The 25,470-nt window shown below is 42.6% G+C and overlaps 2 protein-coding genes and 1 long non-coding RNA gene across 3 annotated transcripts in view; 2 read left to right on the forward strand and 1 right to left on the reverse strand.

Annotated features, from left to right (window-relative positions):
* The window catches only part of LOC140362690 (ankyrin repeat domain-containing protein SOWAHC), a 40,495-nt gene extending 37,624 nt beyond the window's left edge, over window positions 1–2,871 (forward strand). Inside the window, exons 8-9 of the mRNA XM_072448843.1 lie at window positions 911–1,006; window positions 2,533–2,871. Coding sequence (XP_072304944.1) covers window positions 911–1,006; window positions 2,533–2,705 — 269 coding nt within the window. The 3' untranslated portion in view covers window positions 2,706–2,871. The remainder of the gene's footprint in view (window positions 1–910; window positions 1,007–2,532) is intronic.
* A 17,071-nt stretch (window positions 2,872–19,942) lies between these two features.
* irx7 (iroquois homeobox 7) lies at window positions 19,943–21,027 on the forward strand. The gene is made up of 2 exons (XM_072448498.1): window positions 19,943–20,147; window positions 20,268–21,027. The coding sequence occupies exons 1-2, from the start codon at window positions 19,950–19,952 to the stop codon at window positions 20,961–20,963; spliced, it is 894 nt and encodes a 297-aa protein (XP_072304599.1). The 5' UTR covers window positions 19,943–19,949; the 3' UTR covers window positions 20,964–21,027.
* Window positions 21,028–22,973: 1,946 nt separating this feature from the next.
* The window catches only part of LOC140362691 (uncharacterized), a 573,302-nt gene continuing 570,805 nt past the window's right edge, over window positions 22,974–25,470 (reverse strand). The window contains exon 2 of the long non-coding RNA XR_011927117.1: window positions 22,974–23,262. This is a non-coding gene — a long non-coding RNA (uncharacterized lncRNA). The remainder of the gene's footprint in view (window positions 23,263–25,470) is intronic.

Raw genomic sequence — 25,470 nt, forward strand, 5'->3', positions numbered from 1 at the left:
TACATTTAATCTAACTTTATCTTGAGTCAAACTGAACATGTGGGTCATAGAAAACTACCTCTAGAAAATGCAAAAATGATAAATAATTGTGATAAAGATCATAATAGTGTAATTTAGAAGCAAAAACGGCTTAACATTGTTGTCTTTTTATTTTGTTTCTTGTAGTGTAAGAAAAGAAGCTATAGCCTATCATTATAACCAATGTAATCGACTCTCTAAAATGAATAAAAATGTTGCTTGATTATGGTTTAATCTGTTAAATTTGACTTAAAACTTAAAAATAAAGATGAAATGTTTTTTTTCCTTTTTTTAACTATTTAAAAAAAAACGTAAAACAAACTGACCCATGCAAAGAGAGAAAGGTGAATAAAAAATATAATTAAAAATAATTAAATTAAATAATGATTATAAAATAATACAATAAGAATTAAATATTTATTTAAAAAAAAAATAATAATGATAATAATAAAAATAAAATTTAAATAATAAATTAAATAGAAAGATATACAAAATAAAATAATTTAAAAATACATTATAATAAAAAGTAAAAATAATGATAAAAAGTAAAATGATAATACGTAAAATATTGATAATAAAAATTAAATAAGAATAATAAACAAAATAGAAAAATATATAAAATAAATGTTTCAATTTAACTTGTGTGAATCTTAAAATGGCTGTGTTTTTCCTCTTTAAACCTTGTCGTCAGTGACGACTCTTCACTGTTCAGTCCTAAACCTTTGTACAAACATCTAACAATCTGTGCCGTGTTTGACATAATCCACTTTCCTGTTGTAAACTCGGTCTGCTTTATTTACCCGTGATTCTCTGCGGCTTACACTATCTCCAGAGCGGCTTAAGGCATTCCTCACTCCAGTTTCACCTTCTGTTTCTTTTCTCTTCTTCTCAGGGGCCAAAGAGAACCTGAGGGACTACAGCGGCCGTCTTGCCTTTCACTATCTGAACATCAAGGAACCAGAAGTGTCGGAGGAGGAGTGCGACATACGTGAGTACATCTCCACGTTCTGAGGATAAACACCTCTTTGTACGACTCCAATGATCAAAACTTTATAATGAGATGAGAGGCATTTATGTGTGCGAATGAGACTAACCCTCAAAAGACTCAAGACCTGTTTTATTTATCGCTCAAAATTAGTCCGTTTGAGAGGCGTGCAGTGTATTGTACAAAATATGACATAATATTCTTACTAATACCTTCAAAACTCCATTGTCCTTTGATATTTCTGCACGTTTGTGGTTCGTTTTACACTCCGCCTTCACATACGCGATGTTTGAACATGAAATAAGACATTTACTGGAACATTTCTGACAGATTTTCAAAAATATACATATATATACCAAATATATAATATTTTTGTCGAGTAATATAGAAAAAAACAAGTGAAATTGTTATTTTTTCCCCTTTTTTTTCCTGATTTTAAAAAATATACTTGGATTTTTGTCGAAAAATATAGAAAAAACAAGTGAAATTGGGGGGTTTTCTTCTTTTTTTCACAGATTTTTCTAAATTTAAAACATAAAACAACAAAAGCAATCATGACAGAGAGAACAAAATAAGTAAAAATACAAATAAAAACTAGATAAAGAAGAGGTGGCGCCAAAGTAAAAGACCCGTTTAGTCCAATGTCGGTCAAATTTGCCCATTTAATTTTCCGTATTTCCATTTTTTATGAACAGTTATTCAGATAACTATAGCAAATGGTCACATTTATTTAAATGGTCACATTTATATAGCGCTTTTCTACCGTCAAGGTACTCAAAGCGCTTTACATCAAGGAACCAGCCACCCATTCACACACACATTCACACCCCAGATGTACGCAGACACTGGGGGGCAAGTTGGGTTAAGTGTCTTGCCCAAGGACACAACGGCAGTATTCACATGAGGCAGCTGCGATCGCACCGCCAACCTGCGGGCCAGTGGATCAGACCGCTCTGACTGAGCGGGGAGTCGAACCGCCGACCTTTGGATCAGAAGACGAGCACTCTACCACTGAGCTACTGCCGCATAAAGAACATGCTAACAAGTTTACCAAAGCATCAGTTTTACCCCAAATCACTAAATCCATTGAATTCTTCTTCCTCTGTGTCACTTCTAAACAACTCCACAAACTCCAGAGGAAGAGGAAGTGCAGATTCTTCTTCTGCGTCGCTTAGAGCCTAGAGCGCCCTCTTGTGGTTGTCAGTGCGAAGATAACAAACAAAATGATATGATAATGTGTTAATAATATCACACATAAGTCGGCCAAAACTATTAAAAAAAGCTACGACTTATTGTCCAGAAAACTTGTAATATTCTCCCATTCTTCATCTGTCAAAACAAAACTACCCTCTCTTTCCCAAATACTGCCCTTTTTTTTGTAATAGTTGCGCGCAGTTTTTTTGTCACCACAGCTGTTGTTCATACTTTATGTTTGTTACAGTTGGGCGAAGTATTATGTGTAGTTTTTTGTAAAGGTCACTCCTATTTGTTAAGAATAATGGTGTACATTGTGTTGTTCCCGCCTCCAGAGTACGCAGTGACTCAGGCCCGTGAGCGCCACAGGAACAGGAAACTCGCCGCGCTCTTCTCCTCCAGGAAGAAGTGGGGCTCGGCCGAGGAGCTGGCCCCCATCGAGGAGGAGCGGTCGGGGCCCCACCAGCTGCCTCTGCCCCCCTTCAGGCCCCGGAAGTTCTCCCGCTGACCATCGGAACCGGCAATGGAAGAATTAAAAGCACTAAACAGTATTATTTTATCAAATGAAGATTTGCCGCTTTGAGTGAAAATGTAAAAAAAATAATTAAATTTAGTTTTGCCATTTTGAGAATTGTTTTAAATCGACTGAAATACAAAGGGAACTGTTCTGAAAAATATTATAGTTTGTTTTTATAATTATGTTTTCATTCGTTCCTGACTCAAACATGAATATGAATAATTTTCATATTTTTGGAGCATTGTATTGTAAAAATGTGAAATGATCAGTGTTACAGTTTCAATCCAATTCCAATTTTCTCTACGTTTACTTTTTATTATTTGAATTTACGTTAAAAAAAAGAAGAAAAATTGCATTTGTTACAGAAACAAAAAATTCCGAATATTCATTTTCACTTGAGTTTTGAGGTTTTATGAACTTGTGTTTGTGCTCCACTTTGTTTGACCGGTTCAAAGGTGATTAAACTCTAAATCTAAATGTGTAAATTGGCTTTAAACGAGTACAAAGTCTTATTTCTAATACAGTTGTCTCATTTCAGAGGCAGATACTTGAAATAAGAAGCAGTGAATCAAAAGCAATCATAAAATAAAGGTCCATCAAGTAAATAAATCCAAATTTCCCTCAAATCAATCCATTCTGAATGTAGATTTTACATTTTGCAGTGCAGATTTTTCATTTAAAAACAATTTTTAAATTCAAGATTTGGAAAAAGATTTGCTCCTTACTATAATTATTGTATTATCTATAATTACATACAACCATAAGCTTATTTACGAGGTTTAAAATACATTCCTTTTGACACAAAGTCTTTTTTTTTTTGAGACTTTTATATCATTTTGTTAGAGCCTACACTGTAAAAAGTACTTATTTCCACAATATTAATGTTGTTTGTGTAAGTTTTGACCATTGTAGATGCGCATTTATTATTTGGACTTTATTATTTGATACGTCTCATTATATTTCTGACGTTTTTCATTATTTTAAAAGTGCACGGTGGAACTTTAGCGCCAATTCGAATTTCAAAAAATAAAATAAAATGTGCAAATTTCACCCAACTCCATTTAAACATTGAGACTATATTGAGTCCAGTCACAGCTACCCTAAAGTTAAACAAGCTAATCCCACTAACGAGTCAAAACTATTCAAATTGGGATAATCAAGTCAAATTTACTTTTTTGTTTTGTTTTTTACAGTGTAGCTCTCTCGTTTTATTTCCTTAATTTAAAAACCGTGTTGTTTTCAATCTGTTACAAGTGCTTTTACGTGTTTGTTGTCGGGCTGGGCTCATTGGTCTCGCTGCATTTGACCCGCCTCGATTGTGACTGGTCTTTTCAGGGGTTTATTATCATTATTTTTTTAATTGTAATTATTTTAGTGTAAATGTTATCTTTTGTTTACATCAGTATCTTATTGTGAAGGAAACATTGCCGTATTAACCATTTGCACAATATTTATTTAATGATATTTTGATATTAAAACACACTGTAAACCTCAGTTTTTGGATTGTTTTTATTGTTTCTTGTCACTTTATTGTGAAAAATGACTTTAGTATCAGTTTTAGCAGCTTTAAAATTAATAAACAACCAAATTCAAACACTTTACACAAAACTATGATGTCACTTTCCCCATCTAAATATTTGTTATTGAAAGGACACATTTTGAGCTTTTTTCTTTTTCTTTTTTTCCCACTCTTTCTCTCTCGCCTTTTTTCTTTTACTGTTTAGTGTCAAACACATACCGTATTATCCGGACTATAAGTGGCACCGGAGTAGAAGTCGCACCAGCCAAAAAATGCATGATAGAGAAGAAAAAAACATATAGAAGTCGCACTGGAGTATTAGTATATAAGTATAAATATAAGTATTAGTCGCACCCCGGCCAAAACTATTAAAAAAAAGGTGCAACTTATAGTCCAGAAAATACTTTGAAGATGTACAAATACAGAAGACGTAAAACTACAGACGTAAATGTACCTTTTCCGTTCGCTGCCGACCGCCATTAAAAAAATTACAACAAAAAAGGTTTCATAATATTCATCAGAACTTGTAATTTACAGATAATATTTTTAGAGAAACCTTTGATCCGATAATGTTCCTTTCAGTATTTTCATTTTTAAATAAATTGATTTGTTTGCAGCTCGAATTGTGCTTCTTCTGTTTGTCTTCTGTGCCAAAACGTCACATTTCCAAATCTTCAAATGTGATTTACATGTAGTAATTACACATCAATTGTTCTAATAACATTTTAAATACATTTTACCTGAACTAGCTGCTCAAAGTCGCCGTCTTCTCTGGGAAACTTGGCGATTCACTCACTTTTTGCTTATTTAACTTTGATTATGGGTCATTTCCCTTTTTGAATAAAACAAATAAATACGTGTGTTAAAGCCTCACTTTTTAAGCCAAAAATAAAAGCACAACTTAATTTTGGACGTTTTTATCGCAGTGAAAAACATAATGTGTCGTTAACTGTGAGTGAGCTGCATCTCCACAAACCCGACTTGGCCTGTAATACTCTCCTCCCGCTGGTTTCCATGGAAATGTTGTTCCTTTGGCTATAAATCCGAAAAGTATGTTTTTTTACTTTTTACTTTTCATGGAATCACAAGCTGCAAAAAGTTATTGATTTAAGTGCTTCTGACAGGTTTTTCAAATCAAATCAAATCAATTTATTTTTGTAAGGCCCAAAATCACAACAACAGTTGCCTCTGAGGGCCACAGGGAGAAATGAATCAACAATGTCTGTGGTGGCGATGGAGTCAGACAATGTCTGTGGTGTCGATGAAGTCAGACAATGTCTGTGGTGGCGAGGGACGATGTCCCAGGGTCCTCTGTCCTTAGACTCTCCTTCTCGGCCAGGAAAAACTACAAAAAAAACCTCTTTGGGAAAAAAGCGTAGAAACCTGGAGGAGTTCCAGTGAAGGAGAGATCCGACTCTCACAGACGGACAGACGGACACAAGGAGACTGGAGCTGGACCCACTCTTCAGGCAGAAGAGGGACCGACTGAGTCGAGCTGGACCCACTCTTCAGGCAGAAGAGGGACCGACTGAGGCGAGCTGGACCCACTCTTCAGATGAGGGACCGACTGAGGCGAACTGGACCCACTCTTCAGGCAGATGAGGGACCGTCTGAGTCGAGCTGGACCCACTCTTCAGGCAGAAGAGGGACCGACTGAGGCGAGCTGGACCCACTCTTCAGATGAGGGACCGACTGAGTCGAGCTGGACCCACTCTTCAGGCAGATGAGGGACCGTCTGAGTCGAGCTGGACCCACTCTTCAGGCAGAAGAGGGACCGACTGAGGCGAGCTGGACCCACTCTTCAGATGAGGGACCGACTGAGGCGAACTGGACCCACTCTTCAGGCAGATGAGGGACCGTCGGAGGCGAGCTGGACCCACTCTTCAGGCAGATGAGGGACCGTCTGAGTCGAGCTGGACCCACTCTTCAGATGAGGGACCGACTGAGGCGAACTGGACCCACTCTTCAGGCAGAAGAGGGACCGTCTGAGGCGAGCTGGACCCACTCTTCAGGCAGATGAGGGACCGTCTGAGTCGAGCTGGACCCACTCTTCAGGCAGATGAGGGACCGTCTGAGGCGAGCTGGACCCACTCTTCAGGCAGATGAGGGACCGTCTGAGGCGAGCTGGACCCACTCTTCAGGCAGATGAGGGACCGTCGGAGGCGAGCTGGGCCCACTCTTCAGGCAGATGAGGGACCGTCGGAGTCGAGCTGGACCCACTCTTCAGGCAGATGAGGGACCGTCCACACAGGGCAGGGACCACTTCACCAGGGGAGGGGCATCTGGGTCCACAGGTCCTCAGGAGTGAGAGAAAGAAAAGAAGGCGGTGAACAATTTGCAAGTGGAATCAAAAAATAAATATTGTTTGATAGAATAAGTAGTCAGAAGAAGAAGAGGATAGTGCTCAAGCTGTCATACTTCCCCCAGCACAGTTACTCCTAGGGCAGCGTAGCTGAAGCTGTGGGTTTATCTTTCTGTTCCTAACTAGTCTGACCATAAGCGATTTGCTTTTTTACCATTTTCTAATTGTACTTATACCTGTTGTACATGTAAATGATAGTTTTACACCAATCGAGCAGGTATTTGTGGAGAAAACATTGAAAAATCTGTAAAAAATGACAGGAAGTGACATCACATTCTCATTCCAGTCAAAGTTTATGCCGAATTTACACAAAGAAACAACTTTTTTGACTCTTTAAACTTTAAATCAACAAAATAAAGTCGTTCTCTTATATTTTTACTTGTCAAATAAAAAAAAATTGACATTAGAGGAGTTTTGGCCCAGTGTTTGCTGGGTAATTTCCTACTGTGATGTCATCAATTACAAACAGGAAGTGAAATTATAAACCTAAAAAATGAGCTCTTCTGTGATGACATTTTAATAACTTTTTGCAACATTTTAAAATATAAAATGTAACTGCGTTTTAGTTCAACGAGTCGTCCGACCTGTAGGGGGCGCTTTACCGTAAATCATAAATGTTCGCATCAAAAAATGACTTCTTTTTAGTTAATTTCGAACGGACGAATCCCGACGCTCCTTCTTCTTAGACTTATGCTAATTGGCCCCCGAGCCGCCTTTGATGTGCCTTTAAAGTACCTGACTTCGGGTCCCACAGATGGGCTAAATATGGCCGCGCTCGCCCTTCCATGGGACTTAGGGGCCTAATTCCCGATGATCTGAAAAGGCCAGCACTTCTTGGATATCAGACGACACGGGAGCAGAACAACGTGGCGCAGGAGTGGCCTTTGCTGCTTTTGTCCCCCCCGCATTCTTTTTTTCTTTCTTTTTTTAAGCTTTTTTGAAGGGGATAAGAGGGAGTTTCTGTAATAGATACTTATCAGGCTGCCCCCGAGCCCCTCACACAAAGTCCCCCTCTGAAGAGATTAGACCCGGGGAGGGCACATTAACTCTAATCCTGTGCTTTTGAGGCCTCGCCCCCCCGAAAAACGGCATGTCCCACTTGTGTTGTGGTGAGACCTTATGTTTATGCTCTTTTATCCCACTAAGACCTGGTTTGGTCCTGTTTCAGAGCCGGTTTAGTCCAGCTGTGGACCCGGTTTAGTCCAGCTGTGGACCCGGTTTAGTCCTGTTTCAGAGCCGGTTTAGTTCTGTTTTAGAGCTGGTTTAGTCCAGCTGTAGGCCTGGGTTTAGTCCAGCTGTAGGCCCAGTTTGGTCCTGTTTTAGAGCCGGTTTAGTCCAGTTGTAGGCCCGGTTTGGTCCAGCTGTAGGCTCGCAGCTGTAGGCTCGGTTTAATCCTGTTTTTGAGCCGGTTTAGTCCAGCTGTAGGAACTGTTTAGTTCTAGTTTTGTCCAGTTTTAGACCTGATTTGTTCTGGATTTTGAACTTAGTCACGTCCTGGACCTGGTATGGTCCTATTACACAGACCTGACTTGGGGCATTCACAGTTTTTTTTAATCCTGAATTGATCCCATTTTAGTTTGGTCCTGTTCTAGTCCTTGATTAGTCCTGGTCTAGTTTCAGGTTTAGTTTCAGGTTTAGTCTTGGTTTTCTCCCAATTTCGACGTGGCGAACGCACCTTTTGAACGCACGTTTTGACTGATTTGGACCTGGTTTAGTGTGTTTCAGTCCCAGTTTAGCCATGGTTTAGTTCTGCCTTAGCTTTGGCTTAGTCCCAGTTCATTCCTGGCTTTGTCTCATTTAATTTGCCCAGTTTTAGTCCTTTTCTGCTCCGTGGTTAGGTCCTGCTATAACCTGCTTCAATCCCGTCTTTAAGATTAGTTTAATTCTGTTTTGGCTTGATTTTAGTCTGGTTTTAGGCCTGGTTTAGTTCCTTTACTGACCTGACTTATTTACGCATGGTTTAGTTCCATGTTAGACTTAGACTCTACTTTATAGACCCGACTTAATACAGTTTTAGACCCATTTTAGGCCTATTGCTTTGTCTGTTTTACACCAGGGTCAGTCCTACATCCTGGACCTGCTTTGGGTCTGCATTAGCCCTTCTTTCGTCCGGTTTTAGCCCCTCGCTTCGTCCGCGACACCATCCTACGGCTCCAAAAACACCCGGCGATCGCCTTCTTCATCGCCCACTTGTTTTATTGTGTTGAAATAATGCCGCGTATTGTTGTCAAAGTGGCGCCTTATGTTGTTGGGCGCTTGTTTGCCGCATGTTCGAGGCCGCTTGTGTAGTCGGGGGTGGAAGGGCCTTTTTTCCTCAATGGCTCTGAATGAAAAGCAGGGAGGGCGGGGGGGTCCGGGGGGGGCCCGCCTTGTGCCTGTGTAACCGATGCCGCCCTCTGTAGAGATTAGTTTGGGCATTGTTGTTTTCGGCTGCTCATTTCCATTGGAGGGGGGGGGGGCAACACAGCCAGGGTCCCGAGTTTCCTTGTTGCCATTGTCTCACAAATTAGGACCGAATGTAGATGTCACGTCACAGAGGCCCCCCCCCCCCCGGCCCCCCCGGCCCCCCCATGACGGCGTGCACCACAATTATGAGGACATGAACTTCACTGTGCAACCTTTGTCTGTGTTGTGCATTATTCACCTGTTTTTGACCCGTTATTCACCCGTTATCGACCCGTTTTTGACCCGTTATTCACCCGTTATTCACTTGTTTTTGACCCGTTATTCACCTGTTTTTGACCCGTTATTCACCTGTTTTTGAAGCGTTATTCACCCGTTTTTGACCCGTTATTCACCCATTAATCACCTGTTTTTGACCCGTTATTCACCCGTTATTCACCTGTTTTTGACCCATTATTCACCTGTTTTTGACCCGTTATTCACCTGTTTTTGACCCGTTATTCACCTGTTTTTGACCCGTTATTGACCCGTTTTTGACTCGTTATTGACCCGTTATTCACCCGTTATTCACTTGTTTTTGACCCGTTATTCACCTGTTTTTGACCCGTTATTCACCTGTTTTTGAAGCGTTATTCACCCGTTTTTGACCCGTTATTCACCCATTAATCACCTGTTTTTGACCCGTTATTCACCCATTATTCACCCGTTATTCACCTGTTTTTGACCCATTATTCACCTGTTTTTGACCCGTTATTGACCCGTTTTTGACCCGTTATTGACCCGTTAGTGGCGTTTAACATGTCACCGAGGCGTTTTTGAACAGTGCCTTTTGTTTTTCACCCTGTAGAACTTAAAGGTGCTCTATGACTGCGTGCCATCAGGGAAAACGTGCACCTTTAACAATGTAAAAGAAGTAAAACTGTTGTTATTTTGTCGATCTGGAGAGGTTTTCGTCACGATGGAACGAGCGGATGTTGGAAGCCGATTGGTCGAAGCGTCTCCAGAGCAGAACCAGGGCCGGCACGTGGGGGTTGTTCAGGAGAGCGACCGTGAGGGGGCCATATTTCCTGGTGGGGGGGGCGTGTCCGGACCAGAGCGAGAGAAGAGAACGTGCCACAACCCAAAGAAAGACTTGTTAACGGAGAAGAAAAGCGTAGGTTAGCGCAGTCCTCAGCAGCATAGACTCGACTCGTGACATAAACTCGACTCGTGCCCGACATAAACCGTAGTTAAAATGTAAAAAAAAATCTGTCAATGTCCACCAGACCCGGTGGAATAAAGAAATAACCCATGGAAAGATATTTAGTCTAAAATGTACCGTAAATGACACGTTATTTATTCAAATCTTCTCTCTTTAAACCCCTGTTCGCATGAGTTTTTATCATTTTAAAAACAAACGCAGATAAATAAATGGCCCGTTTTTCTAAAGATCATGAGTCACTTTTGTCTTTCCACTTTTACTGCCAAAATCGTGTGAAGTGCGACTGAGCGATTGCCTATAAACACACAACGTAACAGATCCTTTTACGTTCCTTAGCAACGTGGGTGCCGTAATCCACCGTTTATCTTTTATGATTCGTACGTTTCTACCAGCCCCGGATTGACGGACTGAAAGAGGAAGCTCCGGACAAAAACATTTGCCTCTTAAATTGTTCCTTTGTCGCATTTGATCTAATTGACTTGATTGATTCTTTATTGATTTGGACTCATTCTGTTCCACCACAAACTCTTTAACACGATCCGGGAATTCAAATGCGACCGGCGCAAACAACACAGATCGTTTTAACTCGCGCCGATCCGATTGGTTTATTGATTTGCGGTCGACATGTCGCAGAAGTGGCACGTACGCGGGACGAAAACCTAGCAAACCACTTAACCAGAGTCCCCCCCGAGTTCCCCCCAAGTCCCCCCGGGTTCCCTCAATCCCCCCAGTCCCCCCAGTCCCCCCGAGTCCCCCCACGGTCCCCCCGAGTTCCCTCACTCACCTCAGCCCCCCCGAGTCCCCCCGAGTTCCCTCAGTCCCCCCCGAGTCCCCCCGGTCCCCCCGATCCCCCCGAGTCCCCCCCAAGTCCCATCAGTCCTCCGCGAGTTCCCCCGATTCCCTCCCGAGTCCCCCCCAAGTCCCCTCGAGTCCCCCCAAGTCCCCTCGAGTCCCCCCCAAGTCCCCTCGAGTCCCACTGGTCCCTCCCGAGTCCCCCCCGAGTCCCCCCCGAGTACCCCCCGAGTCCCCCCCGAATCCCCCCGAATCCCCCCCGAGTCCCCCCTGAGTCCCCCTTGAGTCCCCCCCGAGTCCCCCCCGAGTCCCCCCGGTCGCAGAGCAGCAAAGAGCATCTGTCTTTGCGTACACAGCAGCGTCACACCGGGGCTAAAACGCTACCTGTCAATCAAACAGCCAGAGCCGTCAATCACCCGCACTCTGCAGGGGGGGCGACAGGGGGGCGACAGGGGGGGGGGGGGGGGGGGTCGGGGGTCCCATTTGCAATGCTCTCCTCGCCAGCGTGTCCGTTTAGAAAGAGTGATGGAGTGGGCCTGATAACAGCATGATAAGAGGCGGGCCGAGGTGTCGGGAGGAGGGGGCTCTTGATAACGTTCACAGTTTACTCACACGGCCCTCCATTTGCGGGGCACGCGGCAGGGGAATCCCATTAGCCCCGAGGAGCAGAATGGGGGCCGCCAAGACAGACGAGGGACCCGTTTGACTGTATTGTGTCGGGTTGTATGGCGGCTCGAGTGGGACAAAACGCTTCTCGATTGTGCGTTTTAAGTGCCGTACGAACCCTTTAAATGCAGTCGTAATGTTAAAAGTTCTACGTAAAAGGCACGTTTACTCGGTTAATTGATCATTGTGATTGTTCAGGTCACAATATAATCATAAGAACCAAAAAATAATGATTGTGACCATTTTAGGAGCAAAATACAGTCTTTTTAGGTGAATCCAGCGTAAAGAAATAGACTTTGTATCTGTTTTTGTCACATTTAATGATATTTTGTCATTCAGAAAGGTACATTTCATAAAACCAGTCGCAAACTCGAGGAAGTTAGACCATGAGAATGAAAGAAAATTTTAAATGTCACTGTCGTTTAGTCACAGTCGCAGTAATAATTGTGAATAATCGTTATGAATGAATCGTTATTAATCGTGATGTTTTTTCTCCCATTATTAATCGTAAAACTCAAATTTTACATCGTGACGTCCTGAGACATAAACCATACTTTTTTTCCCACTTTTTTTTATAAATACATCAGGTTTAATTCATTTTAAGTCTTTATAACAAAACATAATGGAGCATTTTGAATTTGAGTTAGTTTTCTTCTCAGTTAAAATCTTCAGGAAAAAAATCAAAGTTTGTGTTGTAATTGTGTTTGTGTTTCATAAAAAGTGTCATTTGTGGTAAAGTAGAATCAGAATCAGAGAAAAGTTTATTGTCATTGTCAGTGATAAAAACAAGATTCACAAACGAAACAACAAATATAACAGCAAAATATATTAAATAATAATAATGATTAAAAAAAAGGCATGAATAAAACATTGGGTTAACGATGAATTAATAAACATCTACTAAATACTTTGACTGAATAAATATACACACAATTTACAGTTTGATAGAGTGTAATATATCTGTCGTAAATTAAGTTAATTTTTTCATATTTCTCTTGCCTTTGCCTTATTTTGTTATAGTTTTTGTTTGATATTTCACTGTTTTTCTTCACATCGCCAAAGCAAATGTCGAGTTTGTGAATTGTGTTCATTTACAACGGCAATAAAAGTTCAAAGGGATTTTAAACACAAAATTATGTTGTAGCATAAAATTGGAATAATCAGATAAGCCGATAATTAGATCTGATTTGTGGTTTACGGCCCAAGAGAAATTGATAGTTTCTGGATTATCTGGAGTAAAACACGTATTTTTCATCTTTTCTCTTTCATTTTTGTCTTTGTCACATTATTTTGCCTTTTCTTGCTTTAATTTTCCCCGTCAAAACCTGCACAGAGAAGTAATCAGATCACTCACAAATCAGATTATGATCGTTCTTCTCGCTCGTTGTTGTCGCTCATACATTTGGCTGTAGTTTCCACGGTGACGGCTGTTTTCCTCTTCGGTCAGAACAAACGTGACGCGCCGCCGCTGTGGAGCCTTTTGTTTTCGGTTTTTTTTTCACACCTTCTTGATGCTCTCTAATGACATGTTTATCTCCTTTGTGCTCGCGGACAGGTGAAGGAGGTGACGGCCTGTAACTGAGATCACGCCTGACGCTTTGTCCCGCGTCATTAGCGACGCACAAAAGGCCGACTGTATCTGAGCCAAAAGCAACTCTGCTGCGCTCGCAATTCGCAATGCGCCCTTTGTGTTAGCCCGACTTTGTGTTAGTGTTAGCCCGACTTTGTGTTAGTGTTAGCCCGACTTTGTGTTAGTGTTAGCCCTACTTTGTGTTTGTGTTAGCCCGACTTTGTGTTTGTGCTAGCCCGACTTTGTGTTAGTGTTAGCCCGACTTTGTGTTAGTGTTAGCCCGACTTTGTGTTAGTGTTAGCCCGACTTTGTGTTTGTGCTAGCCCGACTTTGTGTTTGTGTTAGCCCGACTTTGTGTTTGTGCTAGCCCGACTTTGTGTTTGTGCTAGCCCGATACAGAGGGGATTAAGTTAGCCTGACTTTGTGACGGTAAATGCAGGATCCAGTGGGGATTAACTTTATTTTGTGCAAAAACAAGATCTAAACAAATGCATTGTGGGGAGTGATAATGTATGTACAGTGTAATGTAAAACTGCAAATCTAAACTAAACCAAACCAAACCAAACTAAATTAAACTAAACTAAACTAAACTAAACTAAACTAAACTAAACCTAACTAAACTACGAAGACTGGAGCAAAGACTGGAGCTGTCAGTGCCGGACCAACACCTCGGAACAACAGAGGAACGAGAGAACGATAGAGGACGAGAGCGGCCGGTGGAGAGGTGGAGGACGAGAGCGGCCGTGGAGGACGAGAGCGGCCGGTGGAGAGGTGGAGGACGAGAGCGGCCGGTGGAGAGGTGGAGGACGAGAGCGGCCGTGGAGGACGAGAGCGGCCGGTGGAGAGGTGGAGGACGAGAGCGGCCGTGGAGGACGAGAGCGGCCGGTGGAGAGGTGGAGGACGAGAGCGGCCGGTGGAGAGGTGGAGGACGAGAGCGGCCGGTGGAGAGGTGGAGGACGAGGGCGGCCGGTGGAGAGGTGGACGAGAGCGGCCGGTGGAGAGGTGGAGGACGAGAGCGGCCGGTGGCGAGGTGGAGGACGAGAGCGGCCGGTGGAGAGGTGGAGGACGAGAGCGGCCGTGGAGGACGAGAGCGGCCGGTGGAGAGGTGGAGGACGAGAGCGGCCGGTGGAGAGGTGGAGGACGAGAGCGGCCGGTGGAGAGGTGGAGGACGAGGGCGGCCGGTGGAGAGGTGGACGAGAGCGGCCGGTGGAGAGGTGGAGGACGAGAGCGGCCGGTGGCGAGGTGGAGGACGTGAGCGGCCGGTGGAGAGGTGGAGGACGAGAGCGGCCGGTGGAGAGGTGGAGGACGAGAGCGGCCGGAGGAGAGGTGGAGGACGTGAGCGGCCGGTGGAGAGGTGGAGGACGAGGGCGGCCGGTGGAGAGGTGGACGAGAGCGGCCGGTGGAGAGGTGGAGGACGAGAGCGGCCGGTGGCGAGGTGGAGGACGTGAGCGGCCGGTGGAGAGGTGGAGGACGAGAGCGGCCGGTGGAGAGGTGGAGGACGAGAGCGGCCGTGGAGGACGAGAGCGGCCGGTGGAGAGGTGGAGGACGAGAGCGGCCGGTGGAGAGGTGGAGGACGAGAGCGGCCGGTGGAGAGGTGGAGGACGAGGGCGGCCGGTGGAGAGGTGGACGAGAGCGGCCGGTGGAGAGGTGGAGGACGAGAGCGGCCGGTGGCGAGGTGGAGGACGTGAGCGGCCGGTGGAGAGGTGGAGGACGAGAGCGGCCGGTGGAGAGGTGGAGGACGAGAGCGGCCGGAGGAGAGGTGGAGGACGTGAGCGGCCGGTGGAGAGGTGGAGGACGAGAGCGGCCGTGGAGGACGAGAGCGGCCGGTGGAGAGGTGGAGGACGAGAGCGGCCGGTGGAGAGGTGGAGGACGAGAGCGGCCGGTGAGGACGAGAGCGGCCGGTGGAGAGGTGGAGGACGAGAGCGGCCGGTGGAGAGGTGGAGGACGAGAGCGGCCGGAGGAGAGGTGGAGGACGTGAGCGGCCGGTGGAGAGGTGGAGGACGAGAGCGGCCGGTGGGGAGGTGGAGGACGAGAGCGGCCGGTGGGGAGGTGGAGGACAATGGCCGCTGCCCCGTGTGTGGGACATGTTCACCTCTGATGCTTGAAGCTCTCACTCAGCCCTTTGTCAGCGCTGGACAAATTTGCTTTAGGCTCCGGGGACCGCGCCCGAATTCTCCTGAAGCATCGGCGATCTCCCAGGACGGGCCCCCGATCCCCCCCCCCCCGACCCCCCCTGATCCCAGGCCACTGTGTGGAAATGGAGTTTGGGATTTGGTGTGAAGAGGAGATAAAGTGATAACGGGAAGAAAGAGAGAAGGAATACGCTTTTTCCCCAGATGCCACTCCCTTATTTTCCATTTTCTCTCCTTTGCTCGCTTTGTGTTGTCCCTTCCACAGCAACAACGTCATGTATCTCTGTGCAATAATGTTCCGGTCAAACTTTATTTATAAAGCGCTATTCTCATATAAAACTGAAGTACTGAACATTGCCACATGCTCATCACAACCGCCTTTTACATGAGGCTTCACCACATTATATTTCATTTTATTATTTATGACATGGCCTCGAGGGCGACTATGAAACACTTCAACAAATCATGTCCCAGGACGCCCTGTTCTTAGGCCCCTCCCCCTGCAGGGAAAATACATGTCTTGTTTATATTTTGTAACATCTTTGTCTTCCTGTGGTTTTATAGTGTTTACATTTTGTTTTGACATAATATATTAAAATGAAAGAGAGACAAACTGGATCAACTTTGGACTAAATGGGACTTGACGGTTGGACTTAATTCTCTGGTCACGAATCTTGTTTTTTATTTGTATATAAATGAATAAAAAATAATAATTAATGAAAAATAAATAAAAATAATAAATAAACTAAACTAAACTAAACTTAACTTAACTAAACTTAACTAAACTTAACTAAACTAAACTAAACTGAAATAAAATAAAATAAAATAAAGAGAGGGGCAGGAAAATACCAAGTAATACTTTCACACTGGAGTGAATAAAGAGTGTCAAGGCCTTTATACATCGGTTGAGCGAATCTTACTGTAAAATCCTTACTCGCTGACCTTAAGTTCATGTGGATTTGATATGTCTGAGTTAAAACACACACAAAAACACATCCCCCCACACACAAACACCTACACAAACACACACCTACACTTACACCTACACAAACACACACCTACACTTACACCTACACAAACACACACCTACACTTACACCTACACAAACACACACCTACACTTACACCTACACAAACACACAAGGAGTACCAGAAGTGGCTTTGTCAATGGCTTTGTCAAGGGCCTCATTTCATCCACACTCACCACTGTAGATTTTTATCACATCTGTAAAGTTCCAAACATGGTCCTGACGATCGACAAACCCTTGATCAAACTGAAGAGCTGTTATTGTTCCATCTGGAGCTGATGTGGATTAGAAGTGTGAAAAGTTGTGTCCAGTCTGTTCTCATGTAAATGTGACATGTCGGAGCACTCGAAGCTCACAGAGTCTTTGGAAATGGACAGTTTCACCCCAGAGGACACTTCTTCCTCTTTACGTCTTTGGGAATTGTCTGAATACATGCGCCTCCTGTTGTGTTTGTTATCTGCCGTTTACAGACGAGTCCTGTAATCAACCTTCTGACACCAAACGCACTGGCAAACCTTTGTAAGATTTACCATTTCAGTCGGTGAATTGTTTTAAAGTGGTTTTATCAACACACTTGTCCTTTAAAGTTAAATTTATAGTGTTTTTTGTGTTTTTATGTGTCTATACTGCGATTTTAGTCCATATTTTCTTGTTAAAAGGAAGGACTTTGTGTTCAAACTAAAATAGAGTTATGCATTTAATGTAGTTCTATGGATTACTGAGGTTTTGTCACAAAAAATAGCCAAAGCCAACTACAAATTACCCAAAAACCTTAAAATTCTACAGTCATTTTACATTTTAAGGAAACTGTTTGAATATACAATTATAAAATCTAAAAAAGAGATGATAAATATACAGAAAATATATGATATGACTCAAACTATAGCTAATATCAATGCAGTTTTGCGTGTTTCCTTGTGCTTAAAAGTGTGCGTAATTATGCTAAACTAAACTTTAAACTCACATATTTATGATAAAACCTCAAAAATCAAAACAAAAAAGGAGTCTTCCTGTCAGTCTGTGGATAAACTGAAAATCATTGCTGATACTATGACATTCTAACCATAGCAAATCTTGAATATAGTTTTGCGTTTTACTGCGCGTCAAAGTGTGCGTCGTAATACTTCATACTTAAAACAGCAAACTTAACACTCAAATATTCATTACAAAACCTGCCAAAATAAATAAAACTAAATTTTACCAGTCAATCTTCTAAAAATCTTCTAAAACTGCAGATCATAGCCTATATCATACCATTAAACCATCGCCAATTTCAACAGTTTCGCATTCTCCTCGCGCGTAATGAAGCCAAACTAAACTTCAAACTCACATATTTATGATAAAACCTCAAACAAAAGGAGCAAAGAGTCTTATTGTCATTCTGTGGATAAAACTGATAATAACAGTCTTTATTATGCCATTAAAACCATACAAATGTCAACAGTGTCGCATTTCCCCTCGTGCGTAAAAGTGCGCGTAACGATCCACATTCCCGTCGTTTCCATTGTGATCAACAACAACAACAACAACAACAGTGCGTGATCATGTCCGCGCTTCTGTCACGCACACGTCCACATTTCCTTCCACTTATGTCTGCCCACTCGTCCCTCTCCTTCTGGCCCACACTCGGGTCCCGTCCCGCGCGCGGTGAAGCGGGGGCCGCGGCCGCTCTTTGAACACTCGCGCCGGGGCCCGTTTGAAGGCCGCGAGGGGCGCATAAGAAGTGTAATCTGTCGCTCTCATCTGCTGCCCACCCCGGCCCCCACCGCGCGGCCGCATTAGCATCTGTTATCTCACAATTATCATATACATTAGTCGACACCTGTTTCGCTTAACCTCATTTAATTAGGGCCATTGAAACGCTCCAAACAAAGCCATCCGCGGCGTAAAGGCCCAGTTTGTTATGGTTCCCTCGCGCATTAACAAATAAAAAGATATGATAACCCGAAGAACCAGAGTCACGGCCCGCGATTATAGTCTTGCCTCTTTTTTGTGTGTTTTTTTCCACGCATGAGAATGAAAGAAGCCGCGGTCAATTAAAATAAAGACTAATCCCGCAGCAAAACCGCGGCCGCGGAGCTTGTTTGAGGCAATTGATGTTTTGTTTTGACATAAAAGTGTTGAAAGGAAAGTTTCATGCTTGTTAATGTCTTTAAATGTATGCGAAACGTAATGGTTTGTGGGATTTGTGACGTAGTTGATGTACGAAAATGTTGAAAAGAAATATAGATGTTCCTCCTGGGGATGAAAAAAAGCCATTCTTAATTTTGTTGTATTTTGAATTTTTGAATGTTTTTATTTTGTAATTCACATTTACTTCCTTTATTAAAAATGCAAAAAGTCAAATTAAAACACTAACAGATATTAAAATACTAAAATCAATATATGAGTGTTTTCTTGTGCTTTGACTGTTGTGCAATGAATTAAAAAATAAAATAAAAGTTACAGTATAGTATTGTCATAGAGAGCTTAAAGATTTGGACCAAAACGCACAAAAATATCCAAAAAGAAAGATAAAGTTCTATTTGATTTATTTCTTTTTGCACAAAAATAACACTGAACAGGAAAAACACAAAAAAGAGATGTTTTATCATTGCAATTGAGTCCAGACTTGGATCAAACTATAAAACACACAAAAATCAGTCTTATCAGTACATTTTTGACATCTACATTTAAAAAAAGAGAAAATAAAGTCGATTTAAAGTCGATTTTTTGCGTTTCAACTGGACAAAACACCGACATCCATCTGCTGCAAACTGATAATTCGACATAGACAGTGTCTCTTCTTTTTTTTGGACATAAAACACCAGAGGGAGAAAGAGAAACAGACGTGTCAAGAGCTGCACTCGTCCTCTGACTCCCGCAGGATGTTAGTTCCATGGATGTGGCGTTTCGTCTCGGGCTGATGATGGATCGGTGCCAGACGAACGAAGGTGCCACAATCGCCAGGGCAACGACATCAAACCGGTGTCAAGGTGCTTGTAGTAAACGCCACGTAAGGGGATGATTAAAGGAGGAAAATACCAATACACAAACATAAATGAGCTTTTAATCAGTGCGGAAGGAAAGGTCAAGGTTTTGATGTCGGACGAGACGGTCAAATTTGCGTCAAAGTGCGAGAAACCGGTGCGTAAAAGTCGTGGATACAATTACGCACAGCTCTTTTGAGATTAAAACACACTATAACAAGGCTATATTTGGTTAAAAGGACGAATACAGCAAATATATGTTGTGATTTATTTATTACAACTTGCGTGTGCCGATCGGTGTAAGTGCGTATAACGTTGGAACAAACCGTGGCCAAAACGCACGCAAAAAAAGGAAGAGCAGAGCCTCTTTTGATGGGATTTGCCTGAGAGAAAGCTGCGGGGCTTTGGAGAGAAGCTGTCAGTCAATGCTTAACCCTCCCCCCGTCCTGCCGTCCTGCCCCCCTCCGCCCCACGCGCTGGGAGCATAAATACGCGCGTGGGACGGTCCGGTCCGCAGTCAGACCCGCACCGCTCTCGGGAAAAAAAAGGACGTACACGCACTTCGGGACGCGACGCGACAGAAGAGGAAAAAACATGCCCGCGACGCAGACTGGATTTGGGAACTTTTTGGCCCCTCCTGGATATCAGATGTCCGTTTTGGGTTGCGCTCCGCCCGGCGTGCAGGCGCAGCAGCTCGCGGCGATGGCGGCGGCCGGATTCCCCCTCACGTACGCGGGACTACCGGGATATAACTTCATCCCGTACGCGCACCACAGACCCGTCACGCACGTGGTGAGTTCAAACCGCACCGCACCGCACGTCACACAGCGATTCGACCATTTACCATAATCGGTTAATCGTTTGCAGTGGCGCTGGACGTGATTCTAACCGTGTTTCTTGTCTGTTTTCTAGAGCGGCGCGTACGACTTGAAGGCCGCGTCCCCGTACCACCCCGCGCTCCTGGCCCGCGCCGCGCCGTACTACCAGGCGTTCCGTCCCGGGGCCCCCGAGGACCCGGGCCGCGTTGCCAAAGTGGCCACCCGGGAGAGCACGGGCGCGCTCAAGGCCTGGCTCAACGAGCACCTGAAGAACCCGTATCCGACCAAAGGCGAGAAGATCATGCTCGCCATCATCACCAAGATGAGCCTGACCCAGGTCTCCACGTGGTTCGCCAACGCGCGGAGGAGGCTCAAGAAGGAGAACCGGGTCAGCTGGGCGTCCAAGAGCAAGTCCGATGATGAGGAGGAGGAGGAGGAGGAGGAGGAAGGAGAGAGCGACGCGGATGACAAGTCTCTGCTGGACGAGGAGGCTGACGGTCAGGTGGACGTGGAGGAGAAGAGCGAGGTGCTGGTGGATGTGGAGCAGCCGAACGTGGAGGAAACATCTGACAGTAAAGACTCTGAGAGCGGCCCGGGCGCGCAGAAGGAGAGCAAGGACACGACGGTCAGCCAAAAACCCAAAATCTGGTCTTTGGCGGAGACGGCCACGTCGGAAACCGTGCGCAAACCGGCGGCGGAGAGCGCGCACATGGGGAAGCTGTGGGCGGAGTGGGCGTCCAGGAACGGGCTGTTTGTCCCCGCGGTGTACCCGGCCCCGGAGGTCCTATGACGCGGGTCCGGACCTCCACAAGACTCTTACTAAAAGCACACGTGTTGCACTTTACTCTCCACTTGGACAGAAAAGAACACATCTCAGGGAGAGAACTCGTCCCGACGTTTTCTTTGCGCCAAAGATTGACTGTAAATAAATGTATAGATGTATTTTTCCATCGAGCCCTTTGTAAATTATGTTTCTTATGTCAAATAATGAAGAAGTATTTTTCTTGAATAAAACGATATCTAAAATAATAATAACACCTTTCTTTTCTCTTTATTAAATCGGTTTAATCAGTTATTATTTGACCCTTTTATCACCATGGTTACACATCTTTTAGGTTGATGTCGACAAACTTATCATGCAGATTTTGTATTTATTAGTAACAATATTTCTAAGTGAACCTTGATGGCAGAGGTTCTCAAACACTGTTTTGTGATAAATAGTCAGTTTAATCTTGTCCTCTTTTGGGTTAGTTTTGCTCATGTGTGGTCCTGATTTAGTCCCAGTTTAGACCTATTATAGTCCTGTTTTAAACCTGGTTTAGCTCTAGTTTAGACCTATAATAGTCCTGTTTTATACCTGGATTAGTCCTGTTTTAGTCCTGTTTTAGATTTGGTTTAGTCCTAGTTTAAACCTATAATAGTCCTGTTTTAGACCTGGTTTAGACCTATAATAGTCCAGTTTTAGACCTGGTTTAGTCCTGGTTTAGACCTATAATTGTCCTGTTTTAGACCTGGTTTAGACCTATAATAGTCCCATTTTAGACCTATAATAGTCCTGTTTTAGACCTGGTTTGGACCTGGTTTATATAATAGTCCTGGTTTAGACCTATAACAGTCCGGTTTTAGACCTGGTTTAGACCTGGTTTAGACCTGGTTTAGACCTATAATAGTCCTGGTTTAGACCTGGTTTAGACCTATAATAGTCCCGTTTTAGACCTATAATAGTCCTGTTTTAGACCTGGTTTAGACCTATAATAGTCCTGTTTTAGACCTGGTTCAGACCTATAATAGTCCTGTTTTAGACCTGGTTTAGACCTATAATAGTCCTGTTTTAGACCTGGTTTAGACCTATAATTGTCCTGTTTTAGACCTGGTTTAGACCTAAAATAGTCCTGTTTTAGACCTGGTTTAGACCTATAATTGTCCCGTTTTAGACCTATGATAGTCCTGGTTTAGACCTGGTTTAGACCTATAATAGTCCGGTTTTAGACCTGGTTTAGACCTGGTTTAGACCTGGTTTAGACCTATAATAGTCCTGTTTTAGACCTGGTTTAGACCTATAATAGTCCTGTTTTAGACCTGGTTTAGACCTATAATAGTCCCGTTTTAGACCTATAATAGTCCTGGTTTAGACCTGGTTTAGACCTATAATAGTCCTGTTTTAGACCTGGTTTAGACCTATAATAGTCCCGTTTTAGACCTATAATAGTCCTGGTTTAGACCTGGTTTAGTCCTAGTTTAGACTTGTAATAGTCCTGTTTTAGACCTAGTTTAGTCCCAGTTTAGACCTATAATAGTCCTGTTTTAGACCTGGTTTAGACCTATAATAGTCGTGTTTTAGACCTGGTTTAGACCTATAATAGTCCTGTTTTAGACCTGGTTTAGACCTGGTTTAGACCTATAATAGTCCTGTTTTAGTCCTGGTTTATACCTGGTTTAGACCTATAATAGTCATGTTTTAGACCTGGTTTAGACCTGTTTTAGACCTACAATAGTCCTGTTTTAGACCTGTTTTAGACCTATAATAGTCCTGTTTTAGACCTGTTTTAGACCTATAATAGTCCCGTTTTAGACCTGGTTTAGTCCTGGTTTAAACCTATAATAACGACTCCATTGGATTTATCTCGTATCCATAACGACCCAAAACGGACACAAGAATGAGCGACTGTATTTATGAAGGTCAATATTTCCTTTGTTTTGAGCGAATGCAGTACTAAACGAATACCTTCAGTGAAACCCTGTAAACCACTACTTCTACTTCTACCACTACTTTTACTTCTACGTGGAGGTGTTTCAGACCTCTTCTCCTTCTTCTTCTTCTTCTCCTTCTTCTTCTTCTTCTTCTTCTTCTTCTTCTTCTTCTTCTTCTTCTTCTTCTTCTTCTTCTTCTTCTTCTTCTTCTTCTTCTTCTTCTTCTTCTTCTTCTTCTTCTTCTTCTTCTCCTTCTTCTTCTTCTTCTTCTTCTTCTTCTTCTTCTTCTTCTTCTTCTTCTTCTTCTTCTTCTTCTTCTCCTTCTTCTCCTTCTTCTTCTTCTCCTTCTTCTTCTTCTCCTTCTCCTCCTCCTCCTCCTCCTCCTCCTCCTCCTCCTCCTCCTCCTCCTCCTCCTCCTCCTCCTCCTCCATCACGCAGCGCTGTCTCTCCACGTCACTGGAGGTCGCTGTAATCCGGTTTTCCTCCCTCGCGTTGCATCTTCTCCCTGTGCACATTCAAAGGGCCGCTCCGCCGTTAATCCCGCTCCGTTGGACGCCGCCGCTCGTCCTGCCGCGGCCTTGTCCCGCTCCGGGCCTCTCCGCGATGCAAATCCGAAACGCAGAAGGGCCCAAGATTAGCACCGCGCATCAAACACGGGGCCCCAAAGTCATCGAAATGAGAAGAGGCCGGGGGGGAAAGGCTGTGGGGATTTAGGGGTTAAAATGAGGGGACTTTACCTGGTTTTATTGAGTTTTTTGTTGTTTTATGCGGGACAGGGCCATATTTACACAGTCCCGCTCCGAAACAGTCAGTTCCATGTGTAACGTTGTCTGATTTGCACGTTTGATTGGATTTTACCTTGATTATCTAATTATACCTATCTTCTGTCTCATTTTGAACCCTCTTTTGTCAGTTAGATGTTCATAATTTAACCCGAAACTTGGAAAAACTTCTGTTGTACTCTCTCTTGTCTTGTTCTGTTTTTGTTTTTAACATTCTTCAAAAAATATTTACGATTTAAAAAAAACAAACAGATTTTTGTCAATAACCCTTTAATTTTATCCGTAAATATTCTCTGTAGAAATATTTCAGCCTTTGTTAAAAAGTCTAAATTTGCAATAAAAATAACAGTTTGACATGTTGACTGCTGAAATAAACACTAGTTGAGGCAGAAATGTTTATATAAAGTGTATTATGGGTAAAATAAATAAACAAATCTTTTCAAACACATTTAGCAATTATTGGAAATCTTCTGATGCTTTTGAACTGGTGATGTTGTCTATTATTTCACGTGATAAGCGGAACGTGTTGTGTGCTTTTTTCTGATGTTGTGTATTCATGATTTTGACAAATACAGACAAAACCTAACGACATTTCAGACGTTATTGTTAGAGTAATGCACAATATGCACCTTTTAAACACAAGTTACTCTGAGTTTTGTGCATTATTCCATGTTTTTTTAACTGTTTTGTGTCACGGCTTCACATATTAACTTTGGATGTGTGAAAACGTTGGATTTGTTCTGAATCCAACACGTAAAAGTCAATGTTTTTGCGCTAAAAACACAAGGAAACACTGATGACTTTGAATATTGAATATTGAGTTATTGTTTCTAGTACAAAATGCAACAAAATGAGCTGATGAATTAGAAAAGGAGATAAAGTGACATTTCACATTTGATAATGAAACGGATAATTAAACCTCAACTAATAAGTTTAAATCTAAATATCATTATCGGTATCGCAAAAAAACTGTGAATGTCCAAAATGTTTCATTATTGAACTGATCTAAAGGCGACGAATGAAACATAAAGAAGTTAATATGAGTTGTATTAAGCTCCTTTCAAACTGATAATTAAATGTGCACTTACTTGCCTTTATTTGTATTTGTATTTTTTTTTTTTTTGAATTTGGAACATAGAACAACCCCAAAAATAAATAAAAATATACAAATTTAAAAATACAGAAAAATAAAATAAAAGATAAAATGAATAAAACTCAAAACAAGTCAGAGAGAAATAAAATAATTAAGATAAATAAGATAAATAATAAATAAAATAAATAAAATAAATAAAATAAATAAAATAAATAAAATAAATAAAATAAATAAATAAAATAAATAAAATAAATAAAATAAATAAAATAAATAAAATAAATAAAATAAATAAAATAAATAAAATAAAATAAAATAAAAATAAAATAAAAAAAATAAATAAAATAAATTCTCAGACTCAGAAAACGGAGAAAAATAAATAAAATAAAACACCAAAAATTAAAAATGGTTTGAGTCCCATTTAGTCCAAAGTTTGTCAGTTTGGTTCAGTCGGTGCAGTTTGTGTCCTTCTTTCCTTTAATGCCACTGTGGAACCTTCCAGGCCCAGTAATAACATCCGAGTTCAGCAGTTAATTTTAGTCTTTTATGTAAAATAAATCAGATTTGTCATTATTTTGTTTGGTTAATATTTTATTTCTGATTCACGTCTCTGCTGCCTCTAAAGGGGAAAGTGCCTAACTACAAGAGCAAAATGTATCAAAAGGCAAGAAGTATAAAGTATAAAGCAAATATAGCAGAACACAAAATGTACTATCTGTAAAAAAAAACATCTT

Source organism: Eucyclogobius newberryi, unplaced genomic scaffold, assembly GCF_026437365.1.
Source record: "Eucyclogobius newberryi isolate DKJ021-1_F unplaced genomic scaffold, fEucNew1.0.hap1 SCAF_17, whole genome shotgun sequence".
Classification (NCBI taxonomy): Eukaryota; Metazoa; Chordata; class Actinopteri; order Gobiiformes; family Gobiidae; genus Eucyclogobius; species Eucyclogobius newberryi.